Here is an 18,540-nt window from a genome sequence, read left to right as displayed (position 1 = left end):
CTTTAATGGTTCATAATATGAAATTTGAATAGATTTGACACATCAAAATGAGATCTGAATGTACCTTAATGGAATTTTTTGTTTATTCATATCAACACATTACTTTTTACATATTTGTTACATGTTATTTTTTACTTATCTTTATTTACATTATCTTGTGGCTGTTGAGGAACCAAGCCTAAGAATTGTATTCTTGTGTTCTTGTGCAGGCTACTACAATAAGTTGTAATAAAATTACATGCTGATTTTGAATCTGATTGTAATTGTTGATGATTATGGTTTGAATGGTTAAACTTCCTCCTCAGAAAGAAATCCTCAGTGGTCATTCGGGAAAATCTCCGTGGCCCGTCATTATTCGAGTGGGTAGGCCGTATTGTATTTAAGTGACCCGCCCTCAACTTGAGTTACATTATTTTTAATCATTACCACGGGAGGAACCAAAACATGCTGCGCAAGGTATCACAGATCGAATACATTTATTATTTTTAATGCTTTGCCAATTAAAATAAAATAAAAATCGAATTACAACTTGATTAACCATTTTGAATGCCTTTCCAATACGTATTTTGAGCATTTTCCCTCAAGGTTGGTGATCTACTAGGCTGGATGGGAATCCTCAACATAACTTTGTTGTTTTTTCCCAGAATGTTACCAGAAGTTTTGGGGCCGCGATCAGTGGTCTGGGCAGGGGCCACCTGACAGAGCGAGTGATCTCCCGGAGCAAGAGGATGATGCTGGACACCCTGGGGGTGGGGCTGATCGGCACCCAGACGGACGTCTACAACAAAGCCCTCCGGTACAGCCAGGTACTGTGACCTCCATCCTGTGAACTGAATATTTCATCGGCTGTATACGAAATGAATTGCATCTAAAGGAAACTCGCATGAACAAGATCTAGAAGGGCGAGAATGTTGTAGTGGTTTACGTGTTCAACTCCCAGCAGAAAGGCTCTGTTTGATCCCCGATGTTCACAGCTTACCTGTACCTAGTTATATCCTTGAGTAATATGCCTCACCACTATTTCTTAATCAACTGTATCTGAATTCTCAGAGACAAAAGCATCTGCATGGCTGAATAACTAATAATAACTTATGCCACACACACAAAACATAATATAAATATATAGATACAAACATGTTTTGATGGAAATTATTGATAATTGAGCACATGTGCTGTATATCCCCAAATCCACACTGTTCTCTTCAGATCTTTTCTACAAAAGCTGTACACTACTGTGCCATGGAAATCCCCTGTGATGCATTTAGCATTTATCTCCTCCTGACGGTACAAACAATCTTGTTTTATCCTTTAGTCATACAGAGTGTTTTATTGCAGAGCTTTACATCGAGGGATCAGAGCCAGGTCTGGGGGAGGGCAGAGACGGCCCTGCCCCCGCAGCACGCTGCCTTCGTCAACGGTGTCGCGGTAGGTCATAAGGGGTGAAAGGTGATGACGATTCTAGGGGCCCACAGCCCAGGGGGGGCCCACAAAAAAAAAAATATATTTTTATTTTTTTATTTTACTACCAGCCCATAGTACTACCATAGCGCCCCCCCCCCCCCCCCCCCCCCCCCGTCAACAATTTCTCCCTCGTCAACAATTGCTCCTTCCACCCCCCCCCCCCCCCCCCGTCAACAATTGCTCCTTACATCGCCCCCCCCCGTCAACAATTCAGCACAGGGGGGCCCATCAGTAAATCTTGTCTAGGGGCCCAGGAATCGTAGCAACTGCCCTGGGTCTCATCATCATAACAGAGTGTGTGTGTGTGTGTGTGTGTGTGTGTGTGTGTGTGTGTGTGTGTGTGTGTGTGTGTGTGTGTGTGGGGGGGCTTTCCTAGTTGTAATAATGCTTTTGGTTCATTTGTATCATTACTCATTCAAAATCTTTTTGGAAACACAGAATTTCCTCTAGACTAGAGGACAATGCAAATAATCATTTATATTTCATTGATATGAGAGCAAGTTTTCTTCATCCTAGATCAACATTTTGTCGACTCAAACACAATCATTGTGCAGACAAAACAAACGATTGTTTTAGAAACTTGATTTCAACTATTATGCAGTATTCTCATACCATAGAAGGGTTGAATGATTCAGAATATTCAATATTGCATTCAAGGTTGTGCATTCTTCTTCAAAAACCGGATATCTGCCACTTATTTTCTTTTTGGTTTTGGATGAATGTGCTAAAAATCCAAGATTTAAGATCCAAAACAACTATCGACCAGATGTTTCCTTGACAACGCCAAACCAATACGCTCAAAGCACTGTCTGCAGAGGAATACATTTCAGCTGATCAATGTTGTACATTATATTCCAATAACAGGACATTCATTCATAGTTCATCTTTGGCCTGCTAGACTGCGATAGGACATATGCACAGGCATAATGTGTATGTGAAGGTGTTCTTCCCCTTGACAAACCCGATTTGATCTCTGATCTCCCCACACTGCAGGTTCATTCTATGGACTTTGATGACACGTGGCACCCGGCCACTCATCCATCTGGGGCCATTCTCCCTGCGGTCCTGGCCTTGGCCGAGGTCCTTCCCAGGAAGCTCACTGGACTAGACCTGATCCTGGCCTTCAACATTGGCATCGAGGTACAAGGCCGACTGCTGAGCTTCTCCAGGGAAGCCCTCAACATCCCTCAAAGGTAGGGCCCGGTTTGTTAATAAACCAAACCTATCTTGAAGCTATTTCCTGCTTTGCTTACACCAGTGAGACTGATGATTTGACTATACAGCAACACATGGTGCTAAAAGTTGTTTTTTTTCTCACAACTTTTAGATTCCATCCACCCACTGTAGTTGGTGTGATGGGAAGTGCAGCAGCCTCAGCCAATCTCCTGGGTCTGTCCCCAGCCCAGTGCACTCACGCTCTGGCCATCGCAGCATCGTCCGCTGGTTCCCCCTTGGCCAACGCTGCCACCCCGACCAAGCCTCTCCACATGGGGAACGCCGCGGGCAGAGGGCTGGAGGCCGCTCGGCTGGCCTGGATGGGGCTGGAGGGGAACCCGGACGTCCTGGACTTGGAGTCCGGTTTCGGGGTTTTCTTCAACGAGTACAACCCCTCTGCGATGGCTGACGTCGGGGGCTTCGAATGGGCCCTGGAGAGTCAGAGCGTGGCCGTCAAGAGCTTCCCTGCTCACTTGGGGATGCACTGGGTGGCAGAGGCGGCGTTAGCGGCCAAGGCTGAGCTCCGGAGCGGAGGAGAGTCTTCCAACAACACCAACCACCTCGACCAGGTCAGGAGCGTGACGCTGAGAGTGCCGGCCTCCAAGTACATCAACCGCACCTGCCCGTCCTCGGAGCACCAGGCCAGGCACTCCTTCCAGTTCAACGCCTGCTCGGCCCTGCTGGACGACCGGGTGACGGTGGAGTCCTTCAGCGACGCTCAGAGGAACCGGCCTGCCCTCAGGGAACTTCTGTCCAAGGTCTGGGTGGAAAGCCCCGAGGACAACCACCCCAGCTTCGACAAGATGTACTGTGAAGTCGTCATAGAAACACACCTGGGGAACAGGTACGCGGGAAGGTGCGACACGTTCTACGGCCACTGGAGACGGCCGCTGAGCCAAGAAGACCTGGAGAGGAAGTTTAGAAACAACGCGTCCACCGTGCTGTCGTCTGAGGGGTTGGAGGGCCTCTTGGACGTCGTGGGAAACATGGAGCGAATCACAGACTCTTCTGCTCTTGGTTTATACCTCCAGATGACAAGTAATCAATAGGCTTAAAGTCTTAAAAGTATTTAGATCTGGATATACATTAGTTATATATTTTGTTTGTTAGAGCTTTATATATTTATTTCAATCACAGAAAACATATGCATTGAAAATTACGATTTTGTAATGTCTTTGAATTTGTGTGACAATACCTTACTGTCTTGCAGTAAGATGTATTGTGCAATATCTTATTAGATGTGAATGGAAAATAAATAATGCTGACAAATGACAATGCTTCTCATAAACCAAACTACTCCTGTTTCCCTATGAGAAAGGGAATTTACTTTATTTGACTTTCATTTCCTCCTACAAATCCGCCTGGAGGACGCAAACATAACTCTTGTTGGCTTGCATCAAGAGAACAGTTAGAATGGTCACATGATTCTGCTACTGGTCGTCAGTAATATTATGATCAGGTTTATACTGGTTTTGGCCAGTGGGCTCTTACAGCAGAGTGCATGCAACTAAGTGCGTTCATTTTCCAGCATTCATCCCAGTCAAAGGGAAATCAGGCTAGCTTCAGCACAGCCTGCACCATGGTGCCTATGCCATCGAAGATCTCGTGGAGGGGCGCGTCACACATAAAAGCACAGGTGGTGACCACTTTGTTCTTCTCGTCCACGTGGCTCTCGGCCACGCTCTTGCTCACGTGCGTGCAGCCCAACTGGACGATGGCCGCCGCTGTATCCGTGGTGTTGGGGTATCTGTACAAAGAATGAAGCCAACACGCCTTAGGACTGTAACAGCGCGTAAAAGCTAATATACGGACGCCATGTGTGAACTATGTGCACCAAAGATGAAATACTTTTCCAGCATCAGTAACAGACTGCCCCATTCAGTTACACACTGTTACGTTCTAGTTTGTAATTGTTTATAAGATAGTCAGTTTTAGATAGCGAGACGAAACATACAGCAGACATGTAAAGGTGCTTCCCCACTGCCCCAACAAACACAACATTGTGTGTTTGTGCACAGGACACTGGTGGTTGTCGGGTCGCATTTCTTGTTGAATCGGCGTTAGCCAACTTTGGCCATCGTTCTTAAACTGGCTGTTGGTATTTGTTGGGGCACTTTGTGCAAGCAGCGGAACAATGCAGGTTAAGGAAGACACATCCAGGTGTACCTAAGCAAACCTACTTGTCGTCGTTCTCGCGGCCGACTGTGACCTCGCAGCCGGGGAAGACCTTGGCTGCCAGGACGGGGGAGATGCAGCAGAGGCCAATGGCCTTGCCCTCACCGTGGAAGGCCTGGAGAACCCCCTTCACCTCCACGTTGACACTGCAGTCCTTCCCCTCTGTAGCCCAGGTGCACAGGTTCTTAGCCGCGCCGAAGCCGCCTGCAAAACCGACCATGGGAGGACCAAAAACTTTTGTTAATTTTTCAACCAAAAAAAAAAACGATTGATAAGTCGTCGCTCTATATTTTTCACATTGTTATGAAAGTTATACTACTTAAAGTTATACTAGCCTTGGGCTGTGGGAAATAAGAAAAATAATGGTATCATAAAGTATTAACTCAATATAATTTTAAGTTAATCTAAATTTGGCAGGGCTGTTTCACTCCCTGAATTCATGATTTGTTTCATCCCTTATTGGGAGCATGTGAAGCAAAGAGGACACAACGAAGGCCAGGGGCATCCGTTCAGCAGGCTATCAACATAATTTGGATCACAGTTGCCTGGGCAACCCTGCACCTGGGAAAATGATGGCATCATAGTCTTTGACGAGGAGTTTAGACAGATCCTGAATGTCTCCTCGTGCCAGCCTGGCACTCTCCACCAACACGTTTCTCTTCTCCTCCGTGGGACCGCCTTTCATGTGGTCCACCACATGCATCTGATCCACGTTGGGGGCAAACATTTTCACCTGCACGGAGTTGCCATTTATTGATCACCGATAATAAAAATGTAAACAAAGAAAAACAATGTAAACAAAAACATTGTCGTTTGTTGGAATTTTGGATTGCAAAATTAAACATTTAGGATAGCCAAAATATGTTACATCAATAAGTAATAAACTACTATTGAATATTGTAGTAATAGTAGGTGGGCCAATATTATGGAGGGTAATCGGGTCACACATGGGGCTAGCTAGTGTATGACTGCAAAACACTAGCAACATTGTACGTACACTTGCATCCCCTCTGCTGAGATGGACCAAAACAGCGGAGGCTTCATGGATTTCAGTGCCATCGAATACTCCGCAGCCTGCGAGCACTACAGCGACGCGCTTCCCCATGCTGAGATGATAGTGTGTTGTTATTATCGACGACCCGATGCCTCAAGTACAAAACAACCGGCTCGAGAAGACTTGTTGTCAAGCGTGTGAGATTGTAATGTAACGTGTTATGACCATAGCGCCCTCTACTTTAGCGGATGATTAAAACAAGCCCAAATTGCATACATGTGTGGCTGTATTATTCATTAAACGTCTATGATAATCCCCATGCTCACTACATTAATAAATAATTAAATGTGCTTTAAATATATACTTAAAAATACAACTGATTTGCACATATAATTTAGTTTAATAAAAGTACTTCATATCAGATTCGATCCATTTTAGGCATGTATACAAGTATAGGCTACATTATATATTTATAATTTCTATTTTAAGAAGAATATCCGTACTGGTTACCTGGTTAGTCTACGTCTATGTAATTAGTTAAGAACTTTTTAACCTCAACCGCATGACTGCCCATGATAAACAAGACCATGTGACCTGTACGTCACCGACTGTATACAGGGAAGTGGCGCTATGAGGACTTTCCGTCCAACTTTCTGATCATATTCGGTTCCTGTGTGCGTGAGTTCTGACATGAGATTTCTACTGACGCTTCTGTGTTTTACTCTGGATCTGTTGTCGTGCCTCTATGTGAGGGCACATACCAGACCTCTCTCTCAACAGTCGTCGAGGTGGCCCGTCCCATACAGGTACAACGAACCTCTCTGACTTGGGATGGGGTCCCAGCTCAACCACAATCATGTGACTTTCCACTTTCATATAAACGTTGCTACACTTCAGATAGGCCTACATATTCTTGAAACTTGTTGGTGGTATTCCGATAGCATTTCCTGCATACGAGAGACAAAACTCAAATATTTACGAAAGCTTTTATATGGTTTTTTTAATGCTTGTATTACATGTAATTTTGTCAAAGGCGGGTTGATGAAAGGCCAGATGTGGATTCGTACTGCGAAGCCCTGTACCCATTTTGCCCTAATGGTGATCGAGATGGACGAATACCCTACATGAGGGACACTGATAGCATTTCAGTATATCGACTGCAAGCACCAGTATGGGAGTTCAAGTATGGAGATTTAATGGGCAAATTTGTAAGTAGAAAAAGTAAGTGGGATATATATGCTTAGCATCACAGAGTCATCATCATACATTGTATATTCATTGGTCTGTCTTTGTTATTATACAGCATATTATGCATGATGCCATCGGATTCAGCAGCGCTGAGACTGAGAGTAACTACACGATGGAGTGGTACGAGCTGTTCCAGCTGGGCAACTGCACTTTCCCTCACCTGAGAGCCAACGCCAGTGCTCCGTTTTGGTGCAACCAGGGTGCTGCGTGCTTCTTCGAGGGCGTAGATGATGTGCACTGGTCTCAAAATGGCACCCTGGAAAAAATTGGAGTCATCACTGGTAAGAAAAAAGTTTCAAAAATATCTTCGGCACACTATAAAGAATAGCTATTTATAGAAATGAAGGCTTCCATGGCAGTGTGCGATATGGTTATGCTGCTCTTGGCAAGGTTTCTCTTGAAAATCGGTTATAAATCTCAGAGAGTCATTGAGAAATAAAGGTTAAATACATTTCAAAATACAAATAACCGAGTGGAAGCAAGCGGAAGCCACAGACCAGGAATAAGCGTGTCATTGTGGTGATCCCCCTGTGATCATGTCCTCCCCCAGGTGACATGTTTAATGACATGGCCCAGTGGGTGCAGGAGGATAACCAGACGGGAATCTACTACGAAACGTGGACGGTGCGCTCCGACCCGGGCCCGAACGCCACGGTGTGGTTCGAGTCCTTCGACTGCTCCCAGTTTGTCCACCGCACCTACAGGAAGCTGGCCGACCTCGGGGCCAAACTGTCCAGCAGCTCCCCGACCAAATACACCAAGGTCTACCTGTACAGTGGAGAGCCCACCTACCTTGGGAACGACAGCACCATATTCGGACAGCCCTCCATGAAAGACCTGGCAGCAGACATCCAGAAATTCTACTACACCTTCAGGCCCCACCAGTCCTACGTAGACTTTGCCATTAGTTTAGTGGACATTTATGAGAAGGTGGTGGTGCACAAGAACTTCTACCTTTATTACAACTCTGAGTATTGGCATCTGCCGATGAAACCGCCCTATATGCAAATTGTTTACGAGGAGGTGCCCTTACCCTAATGTATGCTTATATTCTGTTTGCTCTCTATTTGCCTTAAGAATTTAATGCTAAGCCTGGTTAACTGGTTAAGATCAAACAACTGTAATTATTGGAGTGGTCTGATGTTTTCAGACTGTATTTTTCTGTAGGATTTAGTCAGATGACTGTATCGAAATTGTATATTGAAACATACATTTTTCCTCTCGATGTTTTAACCTAATGGATGTATTACCTGCTGCCTCAACCACTGTGTTTTTAAGTCAATCTGTGTTACAAAGTGTTTTCCATAGTTGCTATTGTTGGCGCGGCCCAGATCCCCTTTAATGTATAAGATGACCTGTTATTTTCTAAAAATATCATTTTTCCACATGTGTAATAAAAAGGACATGTTCAGCAGTGTCTTGGTAGTAATTGAAGTCACTTGCTATTCGTGGCAAATTTATTCTAATGAAATTCTTGATCCCTAGCCAAGACCAAAGGCTGAAGAAGACCATGAATGATCTGCACTCAATTCTTCTAAAGATATAACCCCACCGTTTTGCAATGATTGGTTCTTTGGACTTAAAATGTATTTAATTAAATTAAGATTGACCAGTCAGTCTGAATGACTAATCCCAAAGTATACAATCCTTTTTACCAACTAATAGGTTTGGAAGCCCTGGTATTAATGTTCATTTGTTATTTCCGTATCAACAAGTAAAAGTTGTAAAGTTAACATATACATTCACAATTCTTTATTCCATGATCACATGTCCATAACAATTGATTTAATCAATAAAGCAACCGGTAAAGCAAACTTGAAAAAGCATTTGCCATACAGAACAAAAGTTAAAATAGCTGCTTGGTCAATACCAGTTAACTTTGATTTAATTTACTTCAGTTTAATTGGGCTCAGGAGTGGCTAAATGATGAGAGGGGGCATCTCTGTTGCTATGCTAACCCAATTAAAGCCTTATTCTTTAGAAAAATTACATGCTTGATTAAGCAAAATACATTTGTTTAAACTATCGCTGCCTACATATCCAAAAGTGAAGAATGGATCCTCACGTTTGAGTTGGGTCCATTTTAACACTTATTCAACATGATCCAAGAATATTTAGGTCTAATTGTTCTAAATGGGGGGAACACGGAACACATCTGTTATGGATTACAATCAAAGTTTTAAAAATACAAACCATTAAACATTATCAAAAAATAAAATAGATAATCTACAGCTTTAAACCTACTGAAAGAGGCGAAGCATTAAAAAGCTCTTCATATTGATTGTTTGCTGTACACATAACTGAAAGACCACCAGGTAAAATGACGAAAGCAGTATCCATTCATCAATAAACGACCTGCCTAATTAGCTCTAGTGACAAGAACAACGGGAAGATTAAAATCCATCTAGCAAAAGGATACTTCTATAGAAATTACAAAAGCCAGTTGGTGATGGAAATTGGAAATCCTGACATAAAGAAACACATTTTCTATTTAATCAAACACATAGTATTTTATATACACTTCTCACTTCCTTAAGAGGAAAAAATACAATCGTTCGACTCATCTCACTTGCCAAACCTCTTTCCTTCTACCTGAAACCAATGGATGCCTTTGACAGGAACCACAGCATGATGTCGCTCAGCACATCAACCTCCTGTCCATGATGTTGATGTGCTGAGTGACTCAGAAAAGGCTGTCTCTTCCATCCCAAACCTATGCAGAGATGCCTACACCTTGGCAGGTATGAGGGCAGTTATCCAGAGAGAGAGCAGAGAGGGCTAAGTTCACAAATAGGCAAATAGCATATACAGTATATATATATATATAAATATGTCCATATATGCCTCCACAGACCTGAGAGACGGATAGATTATCAGTGCACTCCCAGTGTACACTATTGATGTGGAGGCTATTTTTAAGCTGCCTCCAAACTCTCAATTTATATTTTATAAATTCTGTTAATTCTGTAAATATTGCCCTTCCTCAAACCCATGTTTTGCTTTAAAGCTATCGTTTTACAATATTTGGTTTTAGTGTAAGGTGCTTAGTAGAACTAGAAATGCAGAGGAGAACATCCATTGCAACAGGAGAGCCTTCTACACTGTGTACACCTTCATTTTACACGGAGGCCTGGATACAGCCTCTCCTATCATCTCACAGCCCTTCCCCAAAGACACTTCGGGATACTGCAAACACATGAAATATTTGTAGGATACCTGGAGGACATCAATGGTCATAACAGATATACTTTGATTCAGTAAGCATGCTTTAGCTTCCCCCGTATATATACTGTTCCGCCATACTTAATTGAATTACATTTGAGCCAACTTTGAAGTGCAATTTTGCTGATCATAAGCTTATATTCCTGAATGTAATACTTTGTTAGATATTGATAAAGTCATCTTAAAAGTGCTTATCATATTTATATAACTGAAAATGTAATTGTTGGACACCCCAGGGGAGCCACGAAATGTGTAATGATATGTTGATAATAATAATTCATATTATTGACATTCTGGGAAGTGTTTTGATGGTTATCAGTAAACACTGACCAGTTTATCTTTTTAAATACCATGTTGCAATGCTAAAATTGCAACATGGTTGCAATTTGGTTGCATAGCCTCCGTTTTTTGTTCTATTAGTGGTAAATAAGATAATGTAAGCATTCTATTTTTGAAAATCGAATGGCTTGAAGAACAGGATGACCTGTAAGAATCCATATGACTTCCATTACCTTTGACCGGCCAGATAAGCCTATGGTGGTGTTGGAATAGTAGTGAAAAAAATTCAAAAAAATCTCTTAAATATATACAGCCACTGACGTCCAAATGGCCGTGTCAATACGGATTATAAGTAGCACGCTACAAATTCATTGTAGCTCAAATGTGCACAGTCATAAAAAACATCTGTTTAGGTACAATTATCTGCCTGTTGAAGTGTGAGATGAATGTCCAAAGTAAAGCATCGGGGCCTGAATTCCTCCCATGAAGGAGGACCCCCTTCTCGACCTTCTGGTGTGCAGCTCGAGCTCTAGACAGTATTCCTCTGGTTGGCGTATAATGTGTCTGTCTCTTTTCAGTTCACATCCTAGCCCACAGCCTTCCCTCTACAAGGGAAAAGATGGTCAGGGGAGTCCGCTACAGAACCTCGGACGGGCTCTGTGCTACACGGGACCCATCAAGCCAACGCCCCTCCAAGTCCCTCTGATCACACCCCGTTCCAAAGTCTGTGGCCTGGCCTTTACCAGGTGGGCATCATGTCCGGGAACCAGACCCTGCCCAGGTGCTTGGACACCTCCCAGTGGATGTCGTCCAGGGTGTACTTCTGATCGGGTATCAGCACCTCCTCCATGATGGACAGCTGGGACAGGCGGCGGCCGCACATCTTGACAAACTCCACGAAGGCGCTGCACGTCACCTCGCACTCGCCCAGGCCGAGCGCCGACAGCTGCGTGCAGTGCCGGGCGATGCGGATCAGCTCCTCGTCCAGGGGCCGCAGGCCGTTGGCGCACACCACCAGCTCCACCAGGCGGGGGCAGTGCAGGCCCACGCGGCCCAGCACGTCCTTGCTGACCGAGCGGCCGAAGTACAGGTGCGTGACGGGCGTCTCCTCGCAGAAGAAGGGGCCGAACTCGTCCTCGTACAGGAAGAAGTACATGACCAGGTTGAACTTGGGCGAGTGGCGCACCATGGCCTCCCAGCTGCTCTTCTTGATGGCGTTGAAGTGCTGGCCGGGGGTGTCGCTGACCACGTCGATGCGCAGGTGCTCCAGGTGCACGTGCTTCTCCGAGGAGAGGGCCAGCAGCAGCTCGTCGCTCAGGAGGTGATAGTTCAGCGCCAGCTCCCGCAGCCCGTGGCACTGGTCTGCCACGCACAGGATGCCTGCAGTGCACCGAGGAACAGGCCCTGGTGAGTCAATACAATTGTTCTGCAGCTGTGGAGGTTATCAGACATTGAGCTAAATGTGTAAAGGTTGATAGCTTCTCGTTTCCTGTGCAGAAGCAGTCCCCCTGGGTCTGTCACGCAAGCGGACCATGACTGAGTTAACGGGCAGCCCTCCAGCCAGTTATTTAAACGGTTCCAAGAAATTGTATGCGTTTGCAAGTATGCCAGATGAAAACAAATCTTTCTCTTTCATAATCCCTGGAGAAAATCACAGCCTTGAAATGGATCAATACATGGAGTAAGCTGTTCTTTTTACAGAATTACAGACTCAATGTAAATGGTGACTCAAGAATCAGACTCACTAATCAAAGTCTCTCCTGAGGCCGACTGAGGTAACGCTGTGGCCCCTTCACATACCTGCTGGCGAGACGTGGGGGCAGCTGCTCATCTTCAACAGCTTCATGGTGTCGCTGTTGTTGGCCACCAGCACCTTCAGAGACGGGTCGTCCACCGGTGTGTCGTCGATCTTCAGAGAGGACAGCGACTTGGAGTTGACAAACACCACGGTCAGCGCTGAGATGAAGTGGGACTGTGTGAGGGGGATAGAATACACTGCTCTGTTAGAATGAGCCTCATACCACTAGCATGTGCAATACTCACCCTAGAAAGTACTCAAGAAAACCTTACCGATTGAAAGTTGGACAATAGATAAGAAACGTTGATGTCAGAACAGCAACAGTACAGTAAAATAATAACGAATGGATACAAATTCGTAATATTATGCAAATAACTAAAACAAAAATAGATCTTTAAAAGTGAGTATTTTTTTAATATACATGTACAGAATGTACATGCAAACATGGGTGCTGTGCTTAAGGGTTAGGGTCAACATTGTTTGCATTCACATAACATTGCATTCACACAACATTCATACAATCTCCCTCTTGTCCATTGGCTGTAGTCATATTGCAGGTAGCATCATAACGTATACCTTGGGCAGTTCCATGAAACTAGGCCTTGCTGTGGATATCAGCCCCAGGGTTTTCAGAGAACAATTCACCAGCTGAGAAAGAATGGCACACGCTGCCTCGGCTGACTCTGTGCTACTGTCAACCTGGAGAAAAGAGAGGGCAAACGAGAGGAGTGAAATTGGTAATGATTCAAAATACATTATCCCTTATTTTGATTCAATGCTGGGACTAATGTCTAAAAGCACATTACCTTGAAGCTGACATACTGTAAATGGTTGGAATGCCGTGTGATGATCTGCTTGATGAGGTCCGGATGAGTGGCCTTCAGATAGGAGCTCGTAGGCTGGTTGAGCTCAAACTCAAAGTATCTCCACAGCTCCGGCATGTGGAAGGCCTCGTTCCATCCGCGGCACACCTGTGAGGCGGGGGCTCTGTCCAGCAGCGGGAGGTACTGGAAGATGTGGAGCACGATTTCTTGAGGTAGCCGTGTCCAGTCACAACCGAGGTCACACTGCACGTCCTCCTCATCTGGTTCCTCACTCAGCTGCTTCCGGACCTTTTTGCAAACCTCCGGTGGGCTTTCATGAGATGTGCTGTTGCTTTCCTCCTCGTCTCCTTTCACCCTCTTCATCCTGCTACACAGATTTTTACATGCACCATCAGTAAAGACAGGACACATAGCCCTCAATTGCCTGCTAAAAGAATTAAGAAAACAACTGACTTTTATCAACAACAAAAAAAATAGCATAAGAGGAGAGTAAAGGATATCCTATATTCATTCATATGGCTACTTTCAACATGATTAGGATTGCGTAGCTGGAGACTTATTGAAAATAGTTAATTGTTTTGTATAGGTAGCGATGTATGCACTTGTATTTAATCGAGGTGGACGGCTGTGTGTCCCCTGCTCTGGCTGCTAACGCAACACAACATGAACACAACATAACATGATCACAACGTCAGACAGACATGTTGTATAGCAGTTTAGCTCGACAACCCGTTTGTTCAACTGATATTGCCTTAATGCAGCCTTTTTCAATCAAGGTAAAATATGTCATCTGTTTTGAGTCCTACCTTGTTGTGTTGACACTGAACTAGCCGACTTGCTAGCTGTTTGCAGTAGAAAGAAAATCGGATCCCGTACTTGTATGTTCCACCCGGCCCCGCGCTTGAAAAACTCATTCACACCAAACAAAGATATCCTATCAGTCAAAAATAACAACCAAGTCAGACACTGAAGAGTCTTATGAAATATGACCCGCTGAATGTATTGACAGGCGCTGACCTAATACCTTTGTCTCCCCTGTCCCTGAAATGGCGATGTGTTGTTGTGACAGGAGGAGTGCATTATGGGAGGAATAGGGGGAAATGGCTGTGGCCAGAGCGCGTTACAGCATGCACACCATGCGTAAACAATACACGCCCACCAGGTTAGTCAAACCCTACATACAGAGACCACAAACAGCCAAGGCATCACTTCATCGATGGCATTTCAGAAACAAATACACCGAAAAACCATGCATTACAAAAACCTATACATCCATGACAGAAACCATGCATACTATTACACCTATGGTCCAGTGTGTATAATTTAGTAGCATGTATTAGAGGGAGCATGGCTCCTTTTGCATGAATTACTGCATCAATGTGGAGTGGCATGGAGTCGATCAGCCTTTGGCCATGCTGAGGGGCTATGGAAGTCCAGGTTGCATCGATAGCGGCCTTCAGCTCGCCTGCATCGCAAAATTCCAACATGGCTCTCATCGTCTTCTTGACAATACCCCATACATTTTCTATGGGGTTCAGATCAGGCGAGTTTGCTGGCCAATCAAGCACAGTAATCCTATTGTCATTAAACAAGGTATTACTACTTTTGGCAGTGCGGGTAGGTGCAACGTCCTGCTCAAAAAGAAATCAGCATCTCCATAATGCTTGTCAGCAGAAGGCAGCAAGTGCTCTAAAACGTCCTGGTAGACGGCTGCATTGAGTTGCAGCCGTCTTCTGGTGTTGGTCCATTGAGTGGACCAACACCAGAAGATGATGGCTCCCCAAATCTTCACAGACTGTTGAAACTTCACAGTGGACTTCAAGCAACTTGGATTCTGTGCATCTCAATTATATTCTTCCAGACTCTGGGACCTTGATTTCCAAATAAAAATGAGTAACAGACCACTGAGCAACAGACCAGTTCTCTTGCCCTAGGTATGACTAGCGATAGTTGTATTAGCCCATGTCCTGGATACGTCTGTGCCTGGTGGCTCTTGATGCACTTCCTCCTGCCTCAGTCCACTCCTTATGAAGCTCCCACACATTATTGAATGGCCTTTACTTGACAATCCTCTCAGGGCAACGGTTATCTCGATTGCTTGTGCACCGTTTTCTACCACACTTGATTCAATATAATTAAAATCAGGGCTGGAGAAACGTTTAGGGTTGCTTTACATTTATACAGAGAACAAACAACTCCATACTATCAGTCAGGCCAGTGAACAATTGACAAGTACAAGGTTTATTTGATTACCCTTGGTGTTGCAATTATTGGGAAATCTAAGTGGAATGTTAATTAAAAAGGACATCTTTCATTCAAAGTTTGATGTCAATGTACTTGGAAAGAGAAAGAATCTTTAAAGTAGCAGTAAAATGCATTTTCAAGATATGCATTTTCCTTATTTGGTAGACTAGTGAAAACCTTTTGGTAAAGTTTGACAACATGGTGGCCAGCAAGGATAAGATAAGTCATTGCCCACGACAGAAGTCATGGACTTCCTCTAGAGGGCGCTGTAAGCATCTGTGCGATGCAGGGCCACTAGTACACGCCCAGTGCAGCGCACACTAGTAGCGCCTTGGTTTATTTACGTTCAATAATACTATAATATCACCCGCTTCGAGCGTTATCCCTCAATTGAATGGACATTATCAGTGGGCATCAGCCTCATAGCTGTGGGCCAGTAGGTGCCTATTTAGCGGCAGTAATTAACCTTCTCGCCCTCTACATAATTACTGGCGAACACATCCTTGACACATAATTAATAGGTGAGTAGTTTCAGAGTACATAACTGATTTATTCGGAAACTAAAAATCACCCTTGGCGCAATTCAAATGAATGTCCTTTTGCAAAACGGAAATGCGCTGTCATACAGTCCCATTCAGTTCCGTGATTAGTTATTATTTTATTGACACAGACAGGTTTACATTTATAGAACTAAATGCAATTCTTAAATCGATCAAAGAACCGTGAAACTTTTCTACTCGATGCTGTCATAGCCGATTACATCCTTTTAGAAGGTACTGGCACCTTACACAATACAGACCAGTACGGGGCCCCGTACTGGTTGAAAAGAGAGGGGTCAGGTTATTCAGTTGGTTGCAATCTGCAACCTCCCAGCTAGTTGCCGTCTATGGTTGCCGCCTTTACTGTGCGTTCACACCAAACGCGACATTTTTCGCCCGTTCGCGTTGTCGCCGAAGTTTTGTCGCGCCACAAATCATAAACTGTCGCTGTGCAAGTTTTGGGCGAATTTGTCGCGCCACAACTTTTGCACCACCATTGCATGTCTTTACCTTTTGTGGAAGAGAGAGAGACGTCGGAGAACCCGACGCAGTCTATTCATAATATTGTAATGACCACGGAAGAGGCAGTGACAAATCAAAAAAAATCGCCCGATACGCGTCTCTACGTTCACTTTGCATGGGATCTTGTCGCCCCGTCGCGTTTGGTGTGAACGCACAGTTAGTTATTATCTATGCCCACTTTCTAATTAGGAAGGGTGGTTTTGCACACTGCAAATAGCACATTTTTAATTAGTCCCTTTGTGTTTTAAAGTGTATTTAAATGGTCAACACTTGTTAGTCATTAAGAAATCACACAATGTTGTCTGCGAAACAGATAACCTGGTTTATTACCATTCAACTCCATCCACCACAGATATTACAGAGCAGATTCACAAGTATTATGCTTTTTTAATATATATTTATATATATATATAACAGCAGCTGTTTTTGTCACTCTTCCTCTGACCCACACACCATATCTCCTTCTCGGGAATAACATTAGAGATTAATTGTAATAATTGGTGCAATTAACTGGCCTCAAACTGTGCAGTGATCACTCCTTGAAAATTGACTCCTGGTCAAGTTTGGATACAACTGTGCTATAGATGAAAATGGCTTCCATGTCCCAGATCTATAACTTTATTTCTCTTTTCTTTTTTGCATTTCCAGAAAAAAACATAAGTGACAGTTTAAAGGGGATGAAACACAACTGTGTCTACTGTATAAAAATGTACAGTGGCCTTTATTGACATACATTCCATAGGTATAACAGCTGCAGAAGAGGAGGCACACCCAGTATTGCACTTCATTAAAAGTTCTGGCTCAAAACATAACCCAGAATATCAAACAAAACTGAAGTGGAGAGTAGCAATTTCGGAATACAGCTATTTTGGATACTATTATTATATACAAGATTAGATAAATCGTACACTATTTTCCTCCCAGACTTGACATTCTTACAGTCTTATTCACCCACATGTCTTTTTTTTGTCCGTCAACCCATGATGCACTTGACAGGGGACAATACTGTACAGGATTACGAAAAAAGTCAGTTTACATACAACAAAATCTTTTAATTCATATTCAGGAAGCTGTAAATACGGCCCATGTTTTTTTTTCTTCTAACCACGTCCCTCCACGGTTGCCTTATGCAAATGTATTTTATATCCCATGTTTAATCGTCACTATATTGTTACACTTCATTGATCGGGTGGTGTGCGACGCCTATGGAAGCCGAGGGGAGAACAACGGCCGCATGCAAAACACGTCACAAGTATTCTTTTAATTCATATACATATTTTTTTAAACATAACTGTTTTAATTTTTTCATTAAGTTTACCGATTCCCGAGAGCTGACCCTTGAGTATGTCTTTGTAGCAGAACTCTGGCACTCTCGTTTGTAGTCCAGCGAACAGAAAGCTTGACCAGCAGGTGTGGGGGGTGGGGGGGGGGATGTGTGTGGGGGAAATGGGGGGGGCCTCCAGTGTGGCTCGCACACAGCAGGAGGAGCCATCGTCCAGGGCTGAGCGTCCACAGCAGCGACAGCCAGGAATCACAGTAGATCAACAAGCCTTTTTCAGTACGGGTCTCTCTCACGGTGGCCTAGAAGGTATGGGCGTTCCGACACACGCCGCAGCCCAGGGCAAACTCCTCTCCCGTGGGCGGGTGCACCACGTGCAGAGGGCATTCAGTCCCCTCCAGCTGCTTCCCCTTAGGACCTGCGAGGGCAAGGGGCCACAACACACCGACTCTTAGTGCCTTACCAGTAAGCATTCGCATCAGGAGATCGCTAGCCAAAGGCAACTGTGCCGTTGTTACCTTCAGTATTTGACCATTTACCATAATACAGTAGTGTACTTATGAGGCTATCGCTGTGAGGAGAATGCACCTTATTGTAGCCATAGCTACGGTATGTTCACATGATAAGGCAACTGTTCCGTTGTTAACTTCAGTATTGTATATTGTATAGTATACGGTAGTGTTCTTATGAGGCTATCGCTGTGAGGAGAATGCACCTTATTGTAGCCATAGCTGCGGTAT

At 44.2% G+C, this 18,540-nt stretch overlaps 5 protein-coding genes across 11 annotated transcripts in view; 2 read left to right on the top strand and 3 right to left on the bottom strand.

Moving 5' to 3' along the window:
- Positions 1–437: 437 nt before the first annotated feature.
- On the top strand, positions 438–3,959 carry acod1 (aconitate decarboxylase 1). Its single transcript, XM_056579656.1, has 5 exons — positions 438–456; positions 645–806; positions 1,336–1,425; positions 2,455–2,654; positions 2,789–3,959. Exons 1-5 carry the CDS (start codon positions 445–447, stop codon positions 3,723–3,725), a joined length of 1,401 nt encoding a protein of 466 aa, XP_056435631.1. The 5' UTR covers positions 438–444; the 3' UTR covers positions 3,726–3,959.
- On the bottom strand, positions 3,775–6,065 carry zgc:162944 (uncharacterized protein LOC569993 homolog). The gene is made up of 4 exons (XM_056579661.1): positions 5,849–6,065; positions 5,413–5,584; positions 4,857–5,055; positions 3,775–4,423 (listed from the first exon to the last, which is right to left on the bottom strand). The coding sequence occupies exons 1-4, from the start codon at positions 5,954–5,956 to the stop codon at positions 4,228–4,230; spliced, it is 675 nt and encodes a 224-aa protein (XP_056435636.1). The 5' UTR covers positions 5,957–6,065; the 3' UTR covers positions 3,775–4,227.
- Positions 6,066–6,447: 382 nt separating this feature from the next.
- On the top strand, positions 6,448–8,992 carry cln5 (CLN5 intracellular trafficking protein). Its single transcript, XM_056579660.1, has 4 exons — positions 6,448–6,651; positions 6,879–7,053; positions 7,149–7,374; positions 7,644–8,992. Exons 1-4 carry the CDS (start codon positions 6,536–6,538, stop codon positions 8,129–8,131), a joined length of 1,005 nt encoding a protein of 334 aa, XP_056435635.1. The 5' UTR covers positions 6,448–6,535; the 3' UTR covers positions 8,132–8,992.
- Positions 8,133–14,278, bottom strand: fbxl3a (F-box and leucine-rich repeat protein 3a). 2 transcript variants are annotated; one of them, XM_056579657.1, is made up of 5 exons: positions 14,023–14,278; positions 13,199–13,583; positions 12,969–13,091; positions 12,395–12,566; positions 8,133–11,974 (listed from the first exon to the last, which is right to left on the bottom strand). In XM_056579657.1, exons 2-5 carry the CDS (start codon positions 13,577–13,579, stop codon positions 11,334–11,336), a joined length of 1,317 nt encoding a protein of 438 aa, XP_056435632.1. In that variant the 5' UTR covers positions 13,580–13,583; positions 14,023–14,278; the 3' UTR covers positions 8,133–11,333. The 2 variants fall into 2 exon arrangements, with proteins under 2 accessions (XP_056435632.1, XP_056435633.1); XM_056579658.1 differs by having other exon boundaries at positions 13,199–13,580.
- A 2,283-nt stretch (positions 14,279–16,561) lies between these two features.
- Positions 16,562–18,540, bottom strand: part of mycbp2 (MYC binding protein 2) — a 76,192-nt gene continuing 74,213 nt past the window's right edge. For 3 of the 6 annotated variants that reach the window (XM_056580378.1, XM_056580380.1, XM_056580379.1), the window contains one exon: positions 16,569–18,218. In XM_056580378.1, the coding sequence (XP_056436353.1) occupies positions 18,103–18,218 (116 nt within the window). In that variant the 3' untranslated portion in view covers positions 16,569–18,102. Of the gene's footprint in view, positions 18,219–18,540 lie in introns of all 6 variants that reach the window. The other 3 variants (XM_056580374.1, XM_056580375.1, XM_056580376.1) reach the window with 3 other exon arrangements.

The sequence above is a fragment of the Gadus chalcogrammus genome, chromosome 20 (genome assembly GCF_026213295.1).
Source record: "Gadus chalcogrammus isolate NIFS_2021 chromosome 20, NIFS_Gcha_1.0, whole genome shotgun sequence".
Lineage (NCBI taxonomy): Eukaryota > Metazoa > Chordata > Actinopteri > Gadiformes > Gadidae > Gadus > Gadus chalcogrammus.
Note: the sequence above shows the minus strand (reverse complement) of the source record. Positions and strands in the feature narration are given on the sequence as shown.

Coding starts and splice junctions, on each gene's coding strand:
- acod1 (XM_056579656.1), top strand. Junction 807..1,335: donor AAGCCCTCCGGTACAGCCAG/GTACTGTGACCT, acceptor GTTTTATTGCAG/AGCTTTACATCGAGGGATCA. Junction 2,655..2,788: donor GCCCTCAACATCCCTCAAAG/GTAGGGCCCGGT, acceptor CACAACTTTTAG/ATTCCATCCACCCACTGTAG.
- zgc:162944 (XM_056579661.1), bottom strand. CDS start 5,956: ATGGGGAAGCGCGTCGCTGTAGTGCTCGCAGGCTGCGGAGTATTCGAT. Junction 5,585..5,848: donor TCAGCAGAGGGGATGCAAGT/GTACGTACAATG, acceptor AACTCCGTGCAG/GTGAAAATGTTTGCCCCCAA. Junction 5,056..5,412: donor TGATGCCATCATTTTCCCAG/GTGCAGGGTTGC, acceptor TCGGTTTTGCAG/GCGGCTTCGGCGCGGCTAAG.
- fbxl3a (XM_056579657.1), bottom strand. CDS start 13,579: ATGAAGAGGGTGAAAGGAGACGAGGAGGAAAGCAACAGCACATCTCAT. Junction 12,567..12,968: donor GTTTCATGGAACTGCCCAAG/GTATACGTTATG, acceptor CCCCTCACACAG/TCCCACTTCATCTCAGCGCT. Junction 11,975..12,394: donor CCCCCACGTCTCGCCAGCAG/GTATGTGAAGGG, acceptor GGTGCACTGCAG/GCATCCTGTGCGTGGCAGAC.
- cln5 (XM_056579660.1), top strand. CDS start 6,536: ATGAGATTTCTACTGACGCTTCTGTGTTTTACTCTGGATCTGTTGTCG. Junction 6,652..6,878: donor AGGTGGCCCGTCCCATACAG/GTACAACGAACC, acceptor ATTTTGTCAAAG/GCGGGTTGATGAAAGGCCAG. Junction 7,054..7,148: donor GAGATTTAATGGGCAAATTT/GTAAGTAGAAAA, acceptor GTTATTATACAG/CATATTATGCATGATGCCAT.